General features: G+C 38.5%; 1 protein-coding gene across 2 annotated transcripts; it reads right to left on the reverse strand.

Annotated features, from left to right (window-relative positions):
• Window positions 1–135: 135 nt before the first annotated feature.
• LOC111344998 (uncharacterized) lies at window positions 136–18,055 on the reverse strand. Of its 2 annotated transcripts, XM_088750192.1 has the most exons (16): window positions 17,435–18,055; window positions 16,502–16,621; window positions 16,076–16,405; window positions 14,386–14,463; window positions 12,932–13,093; window positions 12,310–12,509; window positions 10,392–10,497; window positions 9,562–9,857; window positions 8,126–8,326; window positions 6,124–6,227; window positions 5,427–5,469; window positions 4,626–4,745; window positions 3,214–3,354; window positions 1,841–1,964; window positions 1,278–1,352; window positions 136–441 (listed from the first exon to the last, which is right to left on the reverse strand). In XM_088750192.1, the coding sequence occupies exons 2-16, from the start codon at window positions 16,565–16,567 to the stop codon at window positions 349–351; spliced, it is 2,139 nt and encodes a 712-aa protein (XP_088606318.1). In that variant the 5' UTR covers window positions 16,568–16,621; window positions 17,435–18,055; the 3' UTR covers window positions 136–348. The 2 variants fall into 2 exon arrangements, with proteins under 2 accessions (XP_088606318.1, XP_088606319.1); XM_088750193.1 differs by having other exon boundaries at window positions 16,492–18,055.
• Window positions 18,056–18,244: the final 189 nt, after the last annotated feature.

An 18,244-nucleotide genomic window follows, 5' to 3' on the forward strand; every position in this document is an offset into this window, starting at 1 on the left:
GGTCTGTTTGGCTTGTTAACTGTTAATAATCCCTGTGTAAATATTTTTTTCAGGCACAACTCTCCCTTGCCATATACATTTTTTTTGTTTTCCTCTCAGCCTTACTTTGAACAATCTCTGCAAGTTAATCATTAATTATTACAAAAATTTCAAAGTTTCTGTTTATTCATGTGCAAGTTTACTTTCAAGTTAGATCATCCAAATCCAGGAAAATGCGCTTCATATTTTTTTTAACAAATATGTATATTTCTATCTCACATCTATTCTAAAAAACCGACTTTAAAATACTCTTGCCAATAAGAAGTTAAAAAGTTACGAATGATTTTCTTTCCGTATAACATAGGAGCTTCACGTGACTTTGTCTTCTGGAAGAAGCTTTCTTTGGTTCATCCACTCATTAAACGTCCCAGAAGAGCAATTTAAAATCTTCGCAAGAAGAAACTAAAAATGAAAAAAATCAATAAATAGATAAGTTTTTCAATCAAGACACAAAAACCAAACACAAACACAAAACTATTTGAGGACACTAAGAAGCAATTAGAGCTTGTCACAAATCTTTTACACACAGCATTTGAATGCACGCTAAGAAAATTAAATTTGCCATCCAGTTGCCATCTGCGTCTTAAAAGCGTCAGCGCTTAAGCTCCAGAATATTGGCCCTCGATCCGCACGTTCAAGAGCACTAGCTAACACCCCTCCAGCATAGCCCTGGTGCTTTGTTTATAAGATGGAGGTCCCCCCTCCCATCTCCTTCAGATCAACTCAAATGAGCTTTGCTGTCACTTATAAAGTACAAAGAGACGCGTTGACTGATAACGCAGAATATATAAGTACGTAATGTCTGCGATTTAACAAAATGCGCCGGTTTAGGAAGTAATCGGTTTGCCATCATTAGGAATGGAAACTAGCATCAGATACGGTTTATATATAGTCATCTTGCCCGAAGTCAAGTAGCCCAAAATTTTAACTCGGGTTCTGTGCGATATGACTCCCGGGCGACTCGACCGTAAGCGTAAGTAACCCGCTCAGATACCAAGCCGTGATTTAGGCTAGGGGCCGTCTTGAGCTGGCTTGTACCCCGAGGGTGAAAAGAGGAACACATGAGAAACCAGTTAAACAACTGTTTAGTGTTTTCTCGAGTTCAGCAGACACTCCATGGCCAGAAATTAATTTCACGCACGCGCAGTAGTTATCAACACTTAGAAAAAAAACCGTTCAATGTAAACAACCGAATTTACAGAGAAATATGTGGCACTTTAAATTACAGTCACTCTTACCTTGAGAGCCTCCAATGTGGACAATGAGCAGAGTTCATAGATGGGCAAGGATTGAACGATAAGACAAAGTTTAGCCTACAGTAAGCAAGATAAAGGTTTAAATGAAAATGACTAAGTTACAGAAAAAGTGGACAAAGCACCACCTCATAGTCTCGAATCGATCACGAGGAACGTACAGTTGTTCTTGTAGTCATACTCAAATATTCGTAGTTCCATTTATATCGAGAAGTGACTTTTAGAGCCAATTTAGCCTCTTATGAAGATGCTAGACGAAAATAAACCATCTTGACTTTTGAAAGTAAAGGAATACGATGATATTGATTTGCATAGAATCGGGTTACGCCTTGGAAAAGTGTTGGAGAAACAATCACCGTACTTCATGCTTTCAGGAATACATACTTCCAGTCCTGGACTGACATTCAAATTGTCACAGTTTTAGAAGCATACGAAAACTAAGAGGCGAACAACAGAAAGGTTGTGCTGTCGCTTCATCTTTTGGTACCTAATGCTCAACAGTCCAGCGGATTTTCATCATAGCTTGAAAATTCAACTCAAGAACAAACCTGGACAAATGGCAGCGTGGTAATGTCATCAAAAGCAAAAGGATACAAATTGTTTAAAGGGATGATCACTTCTGCTTCTCTGGCAACTCCAAGTTCTTGGGCCTCATTCTCCAAATCTCTGTACCTATTAACGCAACAAGCACTTATACCAAAGAGGAATGAAGAAGATACATGCGGTCCATCCTCACTTACCAAAACAGCATAAAAAAAAGCCATTCGCTCCGACGAAGGGCTAACGCTCGAAACGTCAGCTTTTGTCATCATTACGGTGGCCAATTTACCATTTCAACTTTGTTGATATATCCAGAATAAAAAAAAAAGTATATAACTTAACACTGTGGAATGGTTCTAAATTCCAAGAAGACATTGATGTAAAATTTCCAGAGGAAAAATGTTGCACAAAGCCATGTGACCTCTAAAATCATTCAAAGCTACAAAAATCAGGTTACAAGTTTGCAAGTTTATCACTGAGGTCTTCCAAAGCAATTACTTACAATAAACACCGCCTGCAGATAGCGAGCTAATCTAGGCGGGCGATGTTAAGAACAAACAAACAATAATTACTCATTGAAGGCGTTAAAAAAGTCGATTTTGAATACATTATTTGTCAAAAGAGGAAAAAAAAAAGTGATAAAAAGTGAAGAAAAATATTATAATTTATGATTGAATTGTAATTAAGATGCCTTTTTTGATTCAGAAATAAGAGTTTCAGCATAACTGTCCAGAGTTTCTAGAGTTTCAAATAGTAATGCTTGAATTTTCTTTTTGAACATGTGCTTTGGTAGTTTCCGATAGCTTTCGGGAATGCTGTTCCAAATTTTAGCACCAACAATGGAAAAAGCAATGGTTATTTGCTTTACTATCTCCACTGTGTATCAATACAACACGAAGCAATCATTTGTAAAAGTAGATTTGATCCCTTCAATAAAATACCTTTGTATCTTGGGAAAGTTCATCATGATCTAAATGTCACTTTTTGCCACTTTCATTTTGTTTTCATCTTTAACTATCCTACGCCTTTCTTATGCTTTTTGCTTAATTTTCAATTTTTTTTATCGTTTGGATGTTTTTTCTTTCAGGTATGTGCCTTCTATATATGTTCTTTACCCTCGTAATTAAAGTGTGAGTTTTGGTTTTCTCCCTTACCTGTAGGTATGATGTTTACCGCATTAAAATATCTAGACGCTATCAATTTCTATTCAATCACGGCCTTCTGTTTTTTTTTTTTTTTTTTTTTTTGAATTTTTTTGTGTGTGTATGTGCGTGTGTGTACGTGTGCCATTTAAACTGCCGCTTGTGGTCGTGATATTGAAAATATGAGCTTTCATTGATTATTTTTTATCTATTACCATCAATTTTCTCATGTTACTTACCACGGAGCGCTTTTAACATCTTCCTTCTCGTAATCTTCCCTGATTACACGGTCTGCTTCTCGCACTCTTTGTAAATCCACTCGAAAGACCGAATATGGATCAACCGCCTGGAGTTTTGCAATAAAAGAATCCTTTTCCTTCCTATTCGATTAATAAGATTTTCTTTAAAGATGATAAATGAGTTTCATCACAGACCTACGCTTAAGTGCTTAACGTTTTTATGACGCGGACGGCAGCCGGATATAAGTACTGTTGGTCAGCACAATTTTTGGTTTACAATTACAACTTCCTTTCGGTCGATAAAATGGTGTCAAATCATAGTATCATTCTTCTTCATTTTTCCGTCTACGTCTCATAAACGTCTCTGCCTGAGTTCTCTTCCAAACGACGACCGTTTTCATTATCCAAAATTAGACAATAAGTAAATTACAAGGAAATAATATCATACTACAATAAAGAGGTTATATATTATCATGGAAAATTTAAACTGATAATTTTCGATGCTTGAGATTCTAAGCCCTTGTGAGCCTTTTAAACATAATTATAAATAATTAAGCAAACTAAGATCCAACAAAGCCCAAACATGTACCACTTCAGTTAAAACCGAGGCAAGATGAAGAGTTTGAGTTTCAAGTGGTTTTGTTTCCCAAGGCAGAGAAGCTAAGAATCTTGTTAAATGAAAGTATCAGTCCGATTTCAAACCAAAATGCTCATTAATTGTTAGTGGAATGTCAGTCGTTTAGTTATAGTTTCAACAGTATATCTTCGAAATTCGTTTTTGTTAAAAGAATACCTCTAATGAGCTAGCAAAGTCCAATAAATATTCTGGCAATGTATTGATTATGACACAAATTAGAAGACGCATCGCGATCGATCAATGTAAAAAAATAATTTGGATATATCAACAAAGTTGAAATGGTAAATTGGCCACCATAACGATTACAAAAGCTGACGTTTCGAGCATTAGCCCTTCGCCATTCGCTCCGACGAAGGGCTAACGCTCGAAACGTCAGCTTTTGTAATCATTACGGTGGCCAATTTACCATTTCAACTTTGTTGATATATCCAAATTATTTCGTTACTCCCACCGACGCAGCCCCAAACAGTTTCTTTCGAAACTATCAGCCTTTATCCAATGTAAAAAAAAGGTGCTTTGCTACGGAAGTAGACTGTAAAGGCGGTTAAGGAAGGAGTTCATGTGTTAAAAGATTTTTTGGCCATGAGCTGAGTACCTGATACATTGACAGATACAAGATGTATTTTTCAACATTTTCAAGTAAGTGGAAGACTTCCGTTAGATGAATGCCAGTCAACTCAGTCTCTACCTATGGCATTCGTAACGTTTCGTGTCAACGGATGGGAGCCTGTTATTAGTATTTGTTAGTTGTTTTTCTGTCTTAAGATGGACCAACCTGTTGATCTTTGAGAGTTTTTCTCCCACTTGCTCTGCAGACCTCGCTTGAATTTTATCAAAACCTTCTCTGATCATATCGCACAGGGAGTTTTCAGATTTTGAAGCGGACTTCTTTAAGCTGTAAAATGAATAAGACACGGACTTCAATATGCTAATTACATCTTCATTACTTTCAGTTATTGTAAAGCACACAAAAAGAAAAAGGAAAAAAGGCTTCTTCACGTAATTATATCGTGGACAAACAGTAAGTTTTACATCAGCGGTTTTATTAGTCTGTCTGTCCAACTGACTGTCTTCTGTCTGTCCGACTGACAGTACCGACTGTCTTTGTGTAAAAGTTCGTTTATCTGTCTCTCTGTTAGTGCGTCTTTAATTCAGTTTTTCTCCTTGTCTAGCTCTTTGGCAGTCAGTGGGTTCGTCCGACGCCCTTCCATATAGCTAAGTACCTGTCCCCATTTGTTTTCATTTTCTCGGTTTTATCATCAGTTTTTTCCATTAGTCTTTTTGTCTGCTACCCGGTCTGCCTGCCTATCTATTTATCGGCATCATGTCCTTCTAGGTTTCCTTCTGCCTGTCTGTTTATCTCACGCTGTGTTAGTTTATCTGTCTGTCAGTTTGTGGGTCTTGTTGTCTTTGTGTTTGTCGATTGGCTCGTATTACAGTCGGTCTCTCTGCAGGTCTGTCCTCGGTCAGGTTGGCCTCTCTGTTTGTCTACTGGTCAGGCTATCCATTTGTTTCTGTCTGTCTGTCTAAGGTTTTCTGAAATTAAGGATTTGTTGTATGAAGAAAATGAACTAACCGTCTCTTCGGAAATTGTCCTTTGGTGCCGTTCTCCTTGGCATCTGGAAATCAAGAAAGAAAAATTTTGCGTTAAGTTTAAGACACGCCAGCTAAATCCGTCTGTTATAATAATATCTCTCTAGAAGGGTAAACTTAGTTGCCATACTATTGCGTGATTGTGATGTGTGTGTGTGTATGTGTGTGTGTGTGTGTGCATGTGATGTAGTGCGTACCAACGTTATGATTTGTATATATCTAAATGCATACTGGCAGACGTCAGTTTCGTTAACCCCATGCTTAGTTTGGGTGCCAGTTCCCCCGCCTTACACATTAAAAATATAGAAGACAATTTCTCCATACTGTTTTAGTTGATACATTGCACCACACAGTATTGTAAATAGTGCTTTTCGCGCACGCCGATCGGCTAGTTCGGAAGTGAATAGCAAGTACCATTAGCTCGGAACAGAGATGAGATAACATCGCTAGTCAAGGGTTTAATTCGCTTTAATTTCCGACCATTTTCGGTATATCGAGAGACACAAACTAATTTCTTTGGTATCTGTGTGGTATAGACTGAAAAAATTATTCACCTCCAATTTGGTGAATCATTGTTAAATATTGATATGCTATGGGATAAACAAAGTTTGAGTTTTTGTTGTTGGAAGTAGACATATGATTTGTACACTGAGACGTAGCTAAAGAACTCAAAAGCTCACTTTTTTCTGCAGACGCAACCTGATGCCAAATGGGAAGCTGATCCTTGGCCTCACTTGTCTGAGCAGCTACATTCTGAATGACATGAAGAATTCCTCCATATCGCCTGTTAAGACGTCAAACGAAACATAATGTGTATTTATTGACTGGGTGGGAGGGCCGCACGGGAAAATAACTGGCTCGAAGTCATGACGTACGGACCGAGTGCAGCATCCGTCCGACCCAACAAAACTCAGTCAATAAGTATTTTATTATATGACCATAAAGTGTTGAAAATTTCAACCTTTATTACATCCACTTTAAAATCACTGGTGGTCCCTGTAATCTGATTGGCTCTAATTGATGCGATTTATTCACAAATCGCACCATTTTTTTCTCTAAATCGCATCATTTTACGCTTAACAGAGTTTTTGACACATGACGTCAAAGTCTTTCTGTTTTGGATACAAAATAAGATGTAAAAGCGTGTCCGGTTCCGCTTTTTATTTAAAAACCGGCTCAGTACTGCATCAGTAAAATATTTGAATTGACCCAGTCCTATATTTGGCCGATTTCAAAATGGATGTAATAAATTAAAGTGGTAACTGAACCTCGTGTCGTGAAATTTTGGTCTGGAATCATGCTTGTGATTTCAAATCGAACTCGCGCTGCGTGCTCGTTCGATTTTGAAATCACGCGTATGATTTCAGCCCAAATTGCACTCCACTTAGTTCAATTACCATTATAAATAGGAGGCGATATACCGGGCACACTCAGAACGAGAAATTCCCAATTCTTTGCAAAACGCGACTTTCTTAATTTCTCATTTCCTTTTTAAGTTTCTGTAACAAAGTGACGTGAGGGCAGCAAGGCTGGACGGCTCTTCAACGGACCAGTGCTCACGTCAACCCGTCTGGTCCTGCACATGTCAGATTTCACTATGTTTTCCCATGGGATTAGGTAATTATAAGTAGCTGTTAAAAGATTCAATATCAAAAGTATTTTCCAGAAAGCGTATAATTACTATCGATTCCATAAAAAATTAAATATATCTTCAATTTTACTCTTCACCGCGTTTTTAGATCGCATAGAGACTCCAATTGCGCTGAAAATTTGACCACGGTCGTCGCCATTTTGAAAACAACTCAGTAACCACGCACATGTAAAACCACGGTATATACCTTACTTAGCGTAAAGCCAAATGAAGGGCACGCGTAGAAGAATAGATGAGATAAGATCAAATTAAGACTAGAAAGTCGTTTTTAATGCCCTATGGATCAGTTATTTACACGTGGTCTAACCCAAACCGCGGTCTAATGGAAGTAATGGGCCTTACGTATTCGAATTCTCCGTAAGAGGGTTCTTTTCATAAAATAAATGTCCTTCCATTACTAGTTTTCGACCCTGTAATGGCTATGTTCACTAAAACAGATAAATATTCAGCGAAACTCAAGAGATTTTAGAGCGCAGTTTTTTCAAACAACGGCTAAAGTTTGTTTAAATAACCGGCCCTAGTTGTTTTGATAGATCATCGAGAGATTGAGAAAGGAGACGTCATTATGTACCAGGCAAGAGCGAGATTGCTGAGCAAGATTAAAACGATAACATCCGCCTAACTCTGATGACTATTCTTTTGATAATGTCTCAGTGGTTGCCGGACTCTGCTAATTATAACTTTACGTGCATCGTGATTACCAGCACCGAGTAAAAATTATGATCCTTTGTTTCCCAGAAGCAATTTATATTGAAAAAATATATTCCCGCAATTCTTAGCACAACACCAAATAAAAAAATGTGAGATCTTCTGTTCAAAGGCTCACAGTGACATTTTAGAGCTAAAAGGGTTACTCGAACACCTCTAGCTATAAACACCACGTCTCATTAGTATAGATTACCTGGTAACATGCATGACAAACTTTTTTTAAAAGTTTTACCCGAGTCAGCTGCGTAAGAAAGCATTAATATTGGCTCTCAGAGAAAACAGTTTCTTTATCATCTCTGAATTTCAAAGAATTGTGCACCTACTTCATCCTAATGCCACCATGAACCATCTTTACTGCATGAGTAAAACTGGCTCTAATAGCCTGGCTCCTAGCTCCCTGTTCTCCAGCTGGTCCACCCCTTGCAGTTCCCGGCCATGGCGGTGCTTGGGATTGAGAAGATGGTTTTTCCCCAGCTTCCAGCAGATCTTCCCAAGTGTCAATCTTGTCTGGCGTGTCTTTTGTCCTACACATCAGAAACATGCACTTTATCATTAACAAGAACTTGAAGAGTAGTGAAATTGGCTGCTACAGCGAGTTCACAGCGTTAGCACTTTTTCGCAAAGTACTGTAACAAAGTGTTATTTTCGCTCTGACGAGGAGCTGGCGTTCAAAAAGACGGCACTCCAGATTAACCACAGTGGGGTGAGCTATACCATTGTCCACTGCCGTTTGATAATAAACTGAGCATGCATTTTACTTGCAAGCTGATACAGTAGAGTCTTAATAGCTTCGAAACCAGCACTTTTTATTTAATGATTCATTCATTCTTTCTCTATCCATCCATCCATCCAACCCTCCTTTCATTTTCTCACCCATTTGTGCATTCATTCATTCGTAAATCATTCCGGAAATTTGTAAACTACTCCCTCCTGTCGGCGTGTGTTCGTTCGACCGCTGTCTCTCCTTTTTTTTTTTTTTTTTTTTCTTTTTTCATGTTCTCATTGATTTGTCGATTCAAGCAAGAGAGCGGTAAAACAATTTTAAAAAATTGGTTCATCTATTTATTTGTCAATCTTCATCGATCAATCAATCCACCATATGCATGTTCTCGTTACCAGAACAGCTGAGTAAGCAGGAATAAGTCGTCAAATAAAATAATTTATAACATAACCAAAGTAAAGCGCGTGCTCTGATTGGTCAATTTAGCGTCCCCCATTTGCCCATGGGTGTACGCTGCTGACGTGAGCAAATGCAAAGACTATTTTTCCACGCGCGCTTGTTTTTTATTTTTATTTGTTAAATAAAAGGGAACTCTTTAGCTACAATGTATTAATGTTATGTTATAAAACAAATGATAAACACCACAGCGTACACTATTGAGTTATGGATGTACTTGGGAAGTTTGCTAAGCACTCAAGAAGCTAGAGTCGCTCTCGGCTATCGTCTCGAGCGACTCTTACGCTTCTTTCGTGCTTAGCAACCTCCCGCGTGCATCCTCAACTCAATAGTGTACGCTGTGGTGTTTACCATTTGTTAATTATTTCGACCTCAAAACACAACAAAACCAAGATGGCCGCTACAAGAAATAAATAGTACCGACGCCCGCGGTCCTGATCTGCAAAACCACTAAAAGGGCGCCAGGGAAAACGAGTGGTATTTGAACAAATCCTTCTTTAACAAACCAGTCCATGAATGATTACATTAATCCCACTGAGCGTTCGATGTAGGAGAAAAAAGAATTATGTGAAGATTCTCTACCTCAATTTGCGTCCCATGAAAGATGTCCTGGACTCGGTGACTCCAGATCCTGTAATTCCAGTGCGGAATATAGAAGAAGGGGAGTCAGTTACAAAGCTTGACCTTGTGTTCATCTGAGGAGACAATTGGTGATCGTGATCCATACGGGAAACTGTTGTATCTGTGGAGGATCTTTGAGGACCGTGTGGCTGAAGTTGCCAGAGGGTCATGTTTCTTGTGTGTCTCAGAGGCTTTCCTTTTTGATCGGTCGAAATCTTTGTTTTAAGTGTCTTAAGAAAGTCCTTTGACAACGGCACCTGGAAGTTAATTAAGTATTGACTAATTAACAATCCACAGATCTGGAGAATGATAAATAGAGATCATTTGACGTACCGCTTACAACTTATGCACTGAACCGGATGGGACATTGGTCATTCCTACGATAAATCAGAGAACAAACGCTCGCTAGACGTCGTGGAACGTTATTTCCTTGTAACGTTTCTTGAGTTACAGATTGTAGAAGAGGAGAGAATGTGAGGTAAGAACGAATGAAAGACCTCCGCTTATCTCATAGTATTCTTAAACAAAGCTGTAGTCTTTATGGCAATCTGTTATTTTCGTCGTTGTTTTTGTTATCCATGAACTCTATGCATGATAAAATAAGGGGCTGTGTGGAAATATTGCCAGAATGAAAACGAAGCTTCCAAGCGCAGGCTTTTTGAACAAACACTTTTTGAAAATATGACATAGATTTATACACGATTAAATTCTTTACCATCAAATTTGATACTCACCAAGCACTTTAAGTAATTCTGTGATTTCATTATATCAAATTGGTCCTCTTTTCTCACCTTAGTGCGTAAATCTTTTGTCCTAAGATGATACACATAGCATAGCAAAGTGTACAAGCTTCTGAGTTTACTGCTAAAGTTACGAACATACCGATCGTGCACCTCCCTAAAACGAAACATAACAAATGTCAAAGTCTTTTGTAGCTAGTGATCTTTTCACCGCAGAGTGAACTGTTTCTAAGAATCCACCTATGAAGTTATTTTTTGACATCAAATTTTTACAATATGAATACTGGGCGTAATTTTTTTTATGGGGACTTTAGGTTACCCACGACGGCGACGGCGACGGCGACAGCAACGAGAACGTGGCAAAACAAAAGATTTAGTTATATAATGGGTAGAACAATGGCTCAGCACGTGTGTTTATAAACTTTGTTTATTTCTTAGCCGTCCTGTGCAAAACAACAATGTGAAATCAACAAAATTATCGTTGTCTGTGAACGGAAACCGCGAGGACAAATTATTGTAATTTCCATTTGGAAGTTAACCCTGCTTATATAAATTATGCTGAAGTTGGGGTGAAGTGCCGTAAAAGACGGCCGCATGAAGCCATTCTCGAAATTATAATTAACAAATGGTAAACACCACAGCGTACACTATTGAGTTATGGATGCACGCGGGAGGTTGCTAAGCACGAGAGAAGCGTAAGAGTCGCTCGAGGCGATAGCCGAGAGCGACTCTAGCTTCTTGAGTGCTTAGCAAACCTCCCAAGTGCATCCATAACTCAATAGTGTACGCTGTGGTGTTTACCATTTGTTTTATAACATAACATTGATACATTGTAGCTAAAGAGTTCCCTTTTATTTAACAAATCTTACGCGACCAGAAAAAACAAGCGCGCGCGTAAAAATAGTCTTTGCATTTGCTCACGTCAGCAGCGTACACCCATGGGCAAATGGGGGACGCTAAATTGACCAATGAGAGCGCGCGCTTTACTTTGGTTATGTTATAAATAAGAATAGAAATTCATTTTTTGATCGACGTCTTCTTTGGCGTTGCCGTTTCGACTGATTAATGCATGTCCCTAATGAATTATTTCGCCATTCAAGTTAACGTGGTTGACTGGTATCTCAAGTCCACCAGTTCCCTGCACGGCAAAAAAAGTAGCGTTCACCGTACGGAAAACAAAATTTGAATTCACAGAAAACGTGGCAATTTACTAACGTTTACCAGTGTTTTGCCTGCGGAAAATCCGACGTTTTCTGTGCGTTTTCGCATGGGTGAATTCCAGTATTCGTTCCATTATTCGGTAGTTTTCCTTCGCGGTAAATGCAGGTAAACTATTCATTTTCCGGCATTAACCATTCGGTTAACGCACTGCAAACAGCGTATTTTCAGGAGTTTTACTGAGGGTGGGCAGTGAATTTGCCGTACGTGTTCAGATATCGGAAAACGTTAGTTTAATGTTGAATTTCTCAGACATTCATCATTTAGTAAAATCAACAGTGAACTACGGTTTTTTTGCCGTGCTGGTCAGCAGATGGTTTCCATCAGTATAGAATAATAAAGAAGTGTGGAAATATTTATCTTTTCTGGATGGTTTATTCTAATTTTTAAGATTTGCGGGAGAAATATTCTATCTTCCCAGAGTTCCTTCAGGGAACAACGCCGCCGCTGGCCATTACTGAGGACTAACGGGCTCTCCGGCCCGAGATTTGGTGGAGAACCCTGAAACCTTTCATAACGATGCTGATGCTACAATATTCAAAACAATTATTGCATGTGATTCCATTTCCAGGTATAGCTTGTGAAAGACTTCATTTTAGGTCAGTTACAAACTTCATCTGGTTTCTGACCGCTAAATCGAAATTTAATCGAGAATGAATCCACGCGAGGAAATCGGATTAATTTAAGTCCTGGGTGAAGTCTGACTTGTTATTTCCTAACAGCAGAAACCAGTTATTGCTTAATAACTTACCTCTGATCAATAACCTCTTCCTCGTGTTCTGATTTTATCTCACTAGAGAAGGCGGCAATCAACTCTTCCCCAATCCCCTGTCCATCAGCTTCATCAGATGACCTGAGCTTGTTGAACATTTTCTTCATTTTACTCGGTGATAAACTGGATGGCTCCGTCATCTGCAGCTGACCTTGAGGTCCCTTCATGGCATCTACCACCTGCATGGACATCATATATTCTTGGCAATGCGCATGTGTATTAAAAGGTAAAAGGTGATCGATACTAGATGTAACACCTACCAAACTGCCCCAAAAGCGCGGGAAAACTTGGACGACCAATGCAAGTCGTGATTGGTTATAGTTTTGGTGAAGCTTTGGCGCGTGTTTTCGGTCCCAATCACAGAGCGAAGTAAAGCATAACCATTGCAAGGTCTGATTACTTTCAACACTCAATTGAAGATTTTTCTTTAGAAAAAAGATAATAACTCGGCCTTTAATTTATCCAGCCATCTTGACCTAACGTTTGGTCATTAAGCATATATATTTCATTATTTGTCTTCTTAGCATTGTATTTATATTTTAAGGAGAAATTGCTACGGTCATTCATCATTTGATTTAAAGAAATAAGTCAGATAACTAACCATGGACATGATATTCTCCTTCCTCAGACATTCCTCAAATGACTGCCCGGCTTGCAAGGCTGAAAGTCTGTCTCGACATTGACACAGCTTTTCTTTTATTTCACGCAATCCTCCTTGATCTTGCAGCGAAAAATATGCTCGCCTCTTGAATTCTTGGGATTTCTATTTCATTGGCGATAAATAGAATAAAACGAAGGCATGTCAGCGCAAGCTTTTCAAGCCACACCTACACGAGTGATCACTCAAGAGGGGGTTGAAGTATTTTATGGGGGGTGGAGGGGTGGGGCATCACCTGTTTTGTCAGGCGGAACGGAGGGGACCAGTTTTCGCCAATAGAGCATAAAAGGGAAACTATGGAAAATTGACTGCCAATTTAATGCAATTTAGTATTACAGGGCCCTATAGAGGCACGGGGGAGGATGAGGGAAAATGATCGTGACAAAACAGAAATCCTTCGAATATCCCCGCTACCCCCAGGTGTCACTTAGCTTGACGGGGTGAGTCTAAATGTCGAAAGTGCTCCTAGTGACATCACTCTGCATAAAGTGCGTCTCCCCATGTCAGCGCCACCTTCAGGTTTTAAATGAGTTCTGCTCCCTCTCTTCTTTCCTATATCATTGGTTTCCATTTGAAAACTGCGAGGTTTCCGAACAAAGAAATACACGGTATTTATCAAATCTGAGCAAAGCTTCAGGGCGCAAGAATAAATCGCATTCTAACTTAAGGTAAACTTTCAATCAACACCCTGTTCACCTATTTAACGTGCACTCCTCTCTAAACGGTATCTCGTCAGGACGATATCTCAAAAATCAATTTCTCGAGGACCTATTAAAGCATCCAAGAGATCTAATCTTATTAACGCGCAAATCAGGTTAGATATGGCAATAAATGGATAAGTGAACTTTATTATCCAACTACACTTCGTAGAGTACAAATAACGCCATAGACGAGTACAAATATCACGCGGTATTTGTACTCTAGAGTACCGGTTAAACAGGTTTTCTCGCATCGCGCAAGCGAAGAATTGAATGGTAGTTACGAAAAAAGAAATGGCAGACAATTTGAATCATATTTCCGACGACGAAGAGTCAGAATGGCTGGCAAATACACATCCAAGTTTATTAGATGAATCGAACGAAGAAAAACAGCTAGACGACCTGGAAATTTCTTCATTTATTGAAGAAAATAGAAATAGCAACACGACAACGCGCCAATTCCGTTCCGCTTCGCATACTTCTGTCACGCACTCCCCGTAAATAAATATCCGCGAGATTCGCCCGCACTGAAATAACAGTTTGGCGTGTTGGATAATAAATAACTTAGTAGACGTTTTGTTGTGTAGTATCGCTGAGTATTTTTACTCGTTATTTCGGCTACTAATGAAATCACGGCAGAACTCGTAAAAATCATGCGATACTACACAACAAAACGTCTAATAAGATATATGTACTTGCCTTCTGAGTAGTATTCTCCCCGTCCGTTTCTTTCTTTTTCTCCTTTTCGTTTGAATCAACTACAACACTGACGTTACACTAAAGTTCCAAACATAAAACGAGTACTGAAGTAAGTACTAAATTGATTCGTTACTCCTAACATGTAAGCCAGCAAGAACTACCACACAGTACTTTGAGTCATAAGGAATACCTTTAATTCACACATAATAAGACCATAGAAAATCGTTTTGTTGGGTAAAAAGAGGGTGGTAAAAGGGGGGAGGGTTCAAGATCACGTTTCAGGGAAAATAACTTAGTCCTTTCACAATTCACGGGAAATAATAGAAAATCACGGTTCAAGGCCACTAATGAAATCACGATTCACGAGAAAAAAGCAAGTCATTTCAGGTTTCACGGGAAAAAAAGAATAGGCCATTCATGAGTCACGAAAATACCCTCTACCACCCTCCAAAAAGACTCTGGAGGGGCAAGAATGTTCCGATGAAAAGGCAAGATGATGGTACAGAATGCGAAATATTAACCATGTCTTTAATGACAGACTCCATTGAAAAATGGAGGCTGAAGTTGTTAACCTTTATCACTGAACTCCATGTCGAGGATGTTTTATGAATGGTCTACAAACTTGCACTAATAAGCTACTCATGATCAAACAATTAGAATTAATAATAATAATAATAATCTTTATTGAGATGACTTTTTCATATAAAATATAGTTTTCAAAAAGGATCTCCAAAAAGATACAAAATACAAAATACAAAAAACAATTCGTACATTAAAATTAAAAATATGAAAAAAAAAATATAAAAAACAATTAACACATTAACTTAAATTCATTTGGATCAAAGATTTAAAAATAACTTGATATTAAATTCATTTAAGTCACAAATTTAAAAGATTACGTTTAAAAATATTAAAATTAACGGATTGCCTGATTGCTTGGCTAAGAGAGTTAAATTCCTTAATGGATGAAATGCTGTTCGTTGTTTACCACAATTCCTCTTGACACTTGAAGTCTGAGATTTTGCTTAGTTCTGGTATTATAATCATGTTGTTCACGCTTTCTCATGAAGTTCATATCATGCCCAAGAAGCCCATTTAAACACTTATATATATATAAATACATCTTCTCTGAAAACGCCTTTTTTCTAATGGAACCCACTTAAGAGTGGCAAGTGCATGCGTAGCAGATGAATAAAGAGGTCTGTCTAAAATTATTTTAGCAGCCTTATTCTGCTAGACTTGCAAACAAGTCATTAAGGTTACATTATTCTTGTCTCCCCAAACAAAGTCTGCATAATCAAATAAAATTAAAACTGAATAAATCAAAACTGAATAAAATTAAAACTGAATAAATCATAGATCTGAATAAAACTGAATAAATCAAATTAAAACTGAAGCCAATTGCGAACCACCTTGGGTACGATCTATAATGTTTTTTCTATTTGAGTTTTTGACTCTCAAAGTTTACCGAAACGTACGTCTTTTAAGATTTCTTTAAATTTTCTTTCAAATTCAGTCTGGCGTAAGTTTTTAACGAATCTGCGCGCGCAAAAGTTCACCGATATTTCTAATTTTCGGTTAGACACCAAAACTTCAGCTGATCAACCGCAACCAAACAGCTCACTTCCTAAAGTGGAAGAACCACCCGGAAGCTGAGCGCCATAAATGTAAAGTAAATTTTCTGTCCTACCTTTTCCGAGCTTTGATCAAATCCAACGGTTTTCATGACCAAGTCCCGCGTATCCAAACAAACATCACCAACCGAAGCATATGGTACATGAGCCGGCGTGTAAAATCCACGCAGTCGCTGTTTAACATGCCTGTTATATTTATCTCTCCAGTGATCTTCTGTTAGTGCTGACTTGTAGAGACGATTCGTGCGAATTCGTACTTTTTTTTCGCCCCGAGTTAGCGACAATTGAGGCTCGGAACGGAAATTTTGCCTGAGGCTGCGAACAATATCTGCGTAGAACTGATTCTCAGTTTTCTGCGGTACAACCATCGTGATTTCTGACAAAACCTTTTCAAAGAAACATTGATATAATGAGCTCTACTGTTTTCAGTAACCGATGAATTCACCAAAACAAACAACCACAACAAACATACTTCCAGTTACCATAGGGACGTTTAATGACGAGTAACGTGACGATGGTTGTGACGATTTACCAATCTGCGCCCGCATTTCGACCGACGCCCAGGATGGACATCATGCGGTTTTTCTTTCTGCCGTAGAGATCTGCGTGAATAGAACTAAATCAATTAATGTTTCTTTCTTTCAAACCGGGAACTTATCTTGTTAAAAATTATCCTTAAACGAGCTAAAGAACAATAACAACAACTCAGAAACCAAGCCATGCGCGTTAAAACCACAACGCGTGATGTATTACAACTGCCACACTGATTATCCCTAAGAAACTAAAGAAAAAATATATCTTAGCCACAAATTTCCTTTGTGTAGGTTCCAGTTGTTAAAGCAGATCACCAAGAGATACCGAAAAAAGGAACAATGCTTTGGTATAAGACCCCTAAGAAGGGAAACCTTCCCCAATATGTGGAGGCTCAATCTTATTTATTTACGAGATGTAAACTAGAATTTTTCAATGTGAAAGTGGATGCTGGCGTCAGAGCTTGAAGGAAATCCTGATAACACGATTTCAAATAAACGGTATAATAGGGGTTGATGTGGCTTTTTAAAAGAGAATCATGATATTTCCAACTAGTTTAGTTTTAAAGGGCTTTTGTGAAACAACAACAGAACCCAAACTTTTTTTCTCGAGTTAAGAAAAGAACGCAACAAATGCCAGGACTCGGTTTAAGAGACCCAGGAAACCTTTCGTAAATGTATTTCCAGTGTGTCATTTATCGTGTCCTTGATTTCTAGCAGAGCGGGACGGCTGTACACAGCTATTGTTAAAGAAATCTAATTCTGACTCTGGGGATTTCGTTAATTTTCGTCCTGTGTCCAATCTGAAATTTGTTTCCAAACTAATTGAAAAAGCTGTGTTTTTACAACTTAACACATATCTTACTACCAATGCGCCACACGAACCTCTGCAGTCTGCATATTAGACTCGCTTAGCACTGAAACTGCAATTTTGAAAGCACACAATGACATCATGTTATCTCTTGATAAAGGCAAGAATGTGATCCTGATTCTCCTGGACCTGTCTGCTGCGTTTGACACTGTATACCACAGCTTTTTGTTGGTGACACTTGAAAAACGTTTCGGAATTAAAGGCACTGTTGTGAATTGGTTCAGTCCATACCTCTGCGAACGCACTCATTTTGTTGACATTGATCAATCTCAATCCTCTGCGCGCGACCTGTTAGTTAGTGTTCCTCAAGGTTCTGTACTCGGACCTGTACTCTATCTATTATACACCTCCCCTATCTCGGAAATAATCAAGAAATACAAACTTAATTACCACCTCTATGCTGATGACATCCAGATGTAGTCTTTTGATACCAGTGACGCGGATTTGGTTATCGAGCGTATAGTTGCCTGCGTGACTGAGATTCGCCGGTGGATGCAAGATAATGTCTTGAAATTAAATCAGGATAAGACCGATGCATCCTTAATTCATTCTAAATTCCGAAATGGAGTCTCGCTTGATCACATTATTCTTGGAAATGAAAATATCTCCATTGCTAAGTCAGTTACCAACTTTGGTATTATATTTGACAACAACATGACTTTTGATGATCAAATTAAACATCTCTGCAAAACCTCGTTGTTTCACCTAAGAAATCTGTTCAGGATACGTCGTTATCTGACTAGTGACTGTGCCTCAAAACGTTATAAATGCTTTTATTACTTTGCGTATTGACTATTGTAATCATCTGTACTATGGCTTACCTT

This window comes from Stylophora pistillata, chromosome 2 (assembly GCF_964205215.1).
Source record: "Stylophora pistillata chromosome 2, jaStyPist1.2, whole genome shotgun sequence".
Taxonomy (NCBI): domain Eukaryota; kingdom Metazoa; phylum Cnidaria; class Anthozoa; order Scleractinia; family Pocilloporidae; genus Stylophora; species Stylophora pistillata.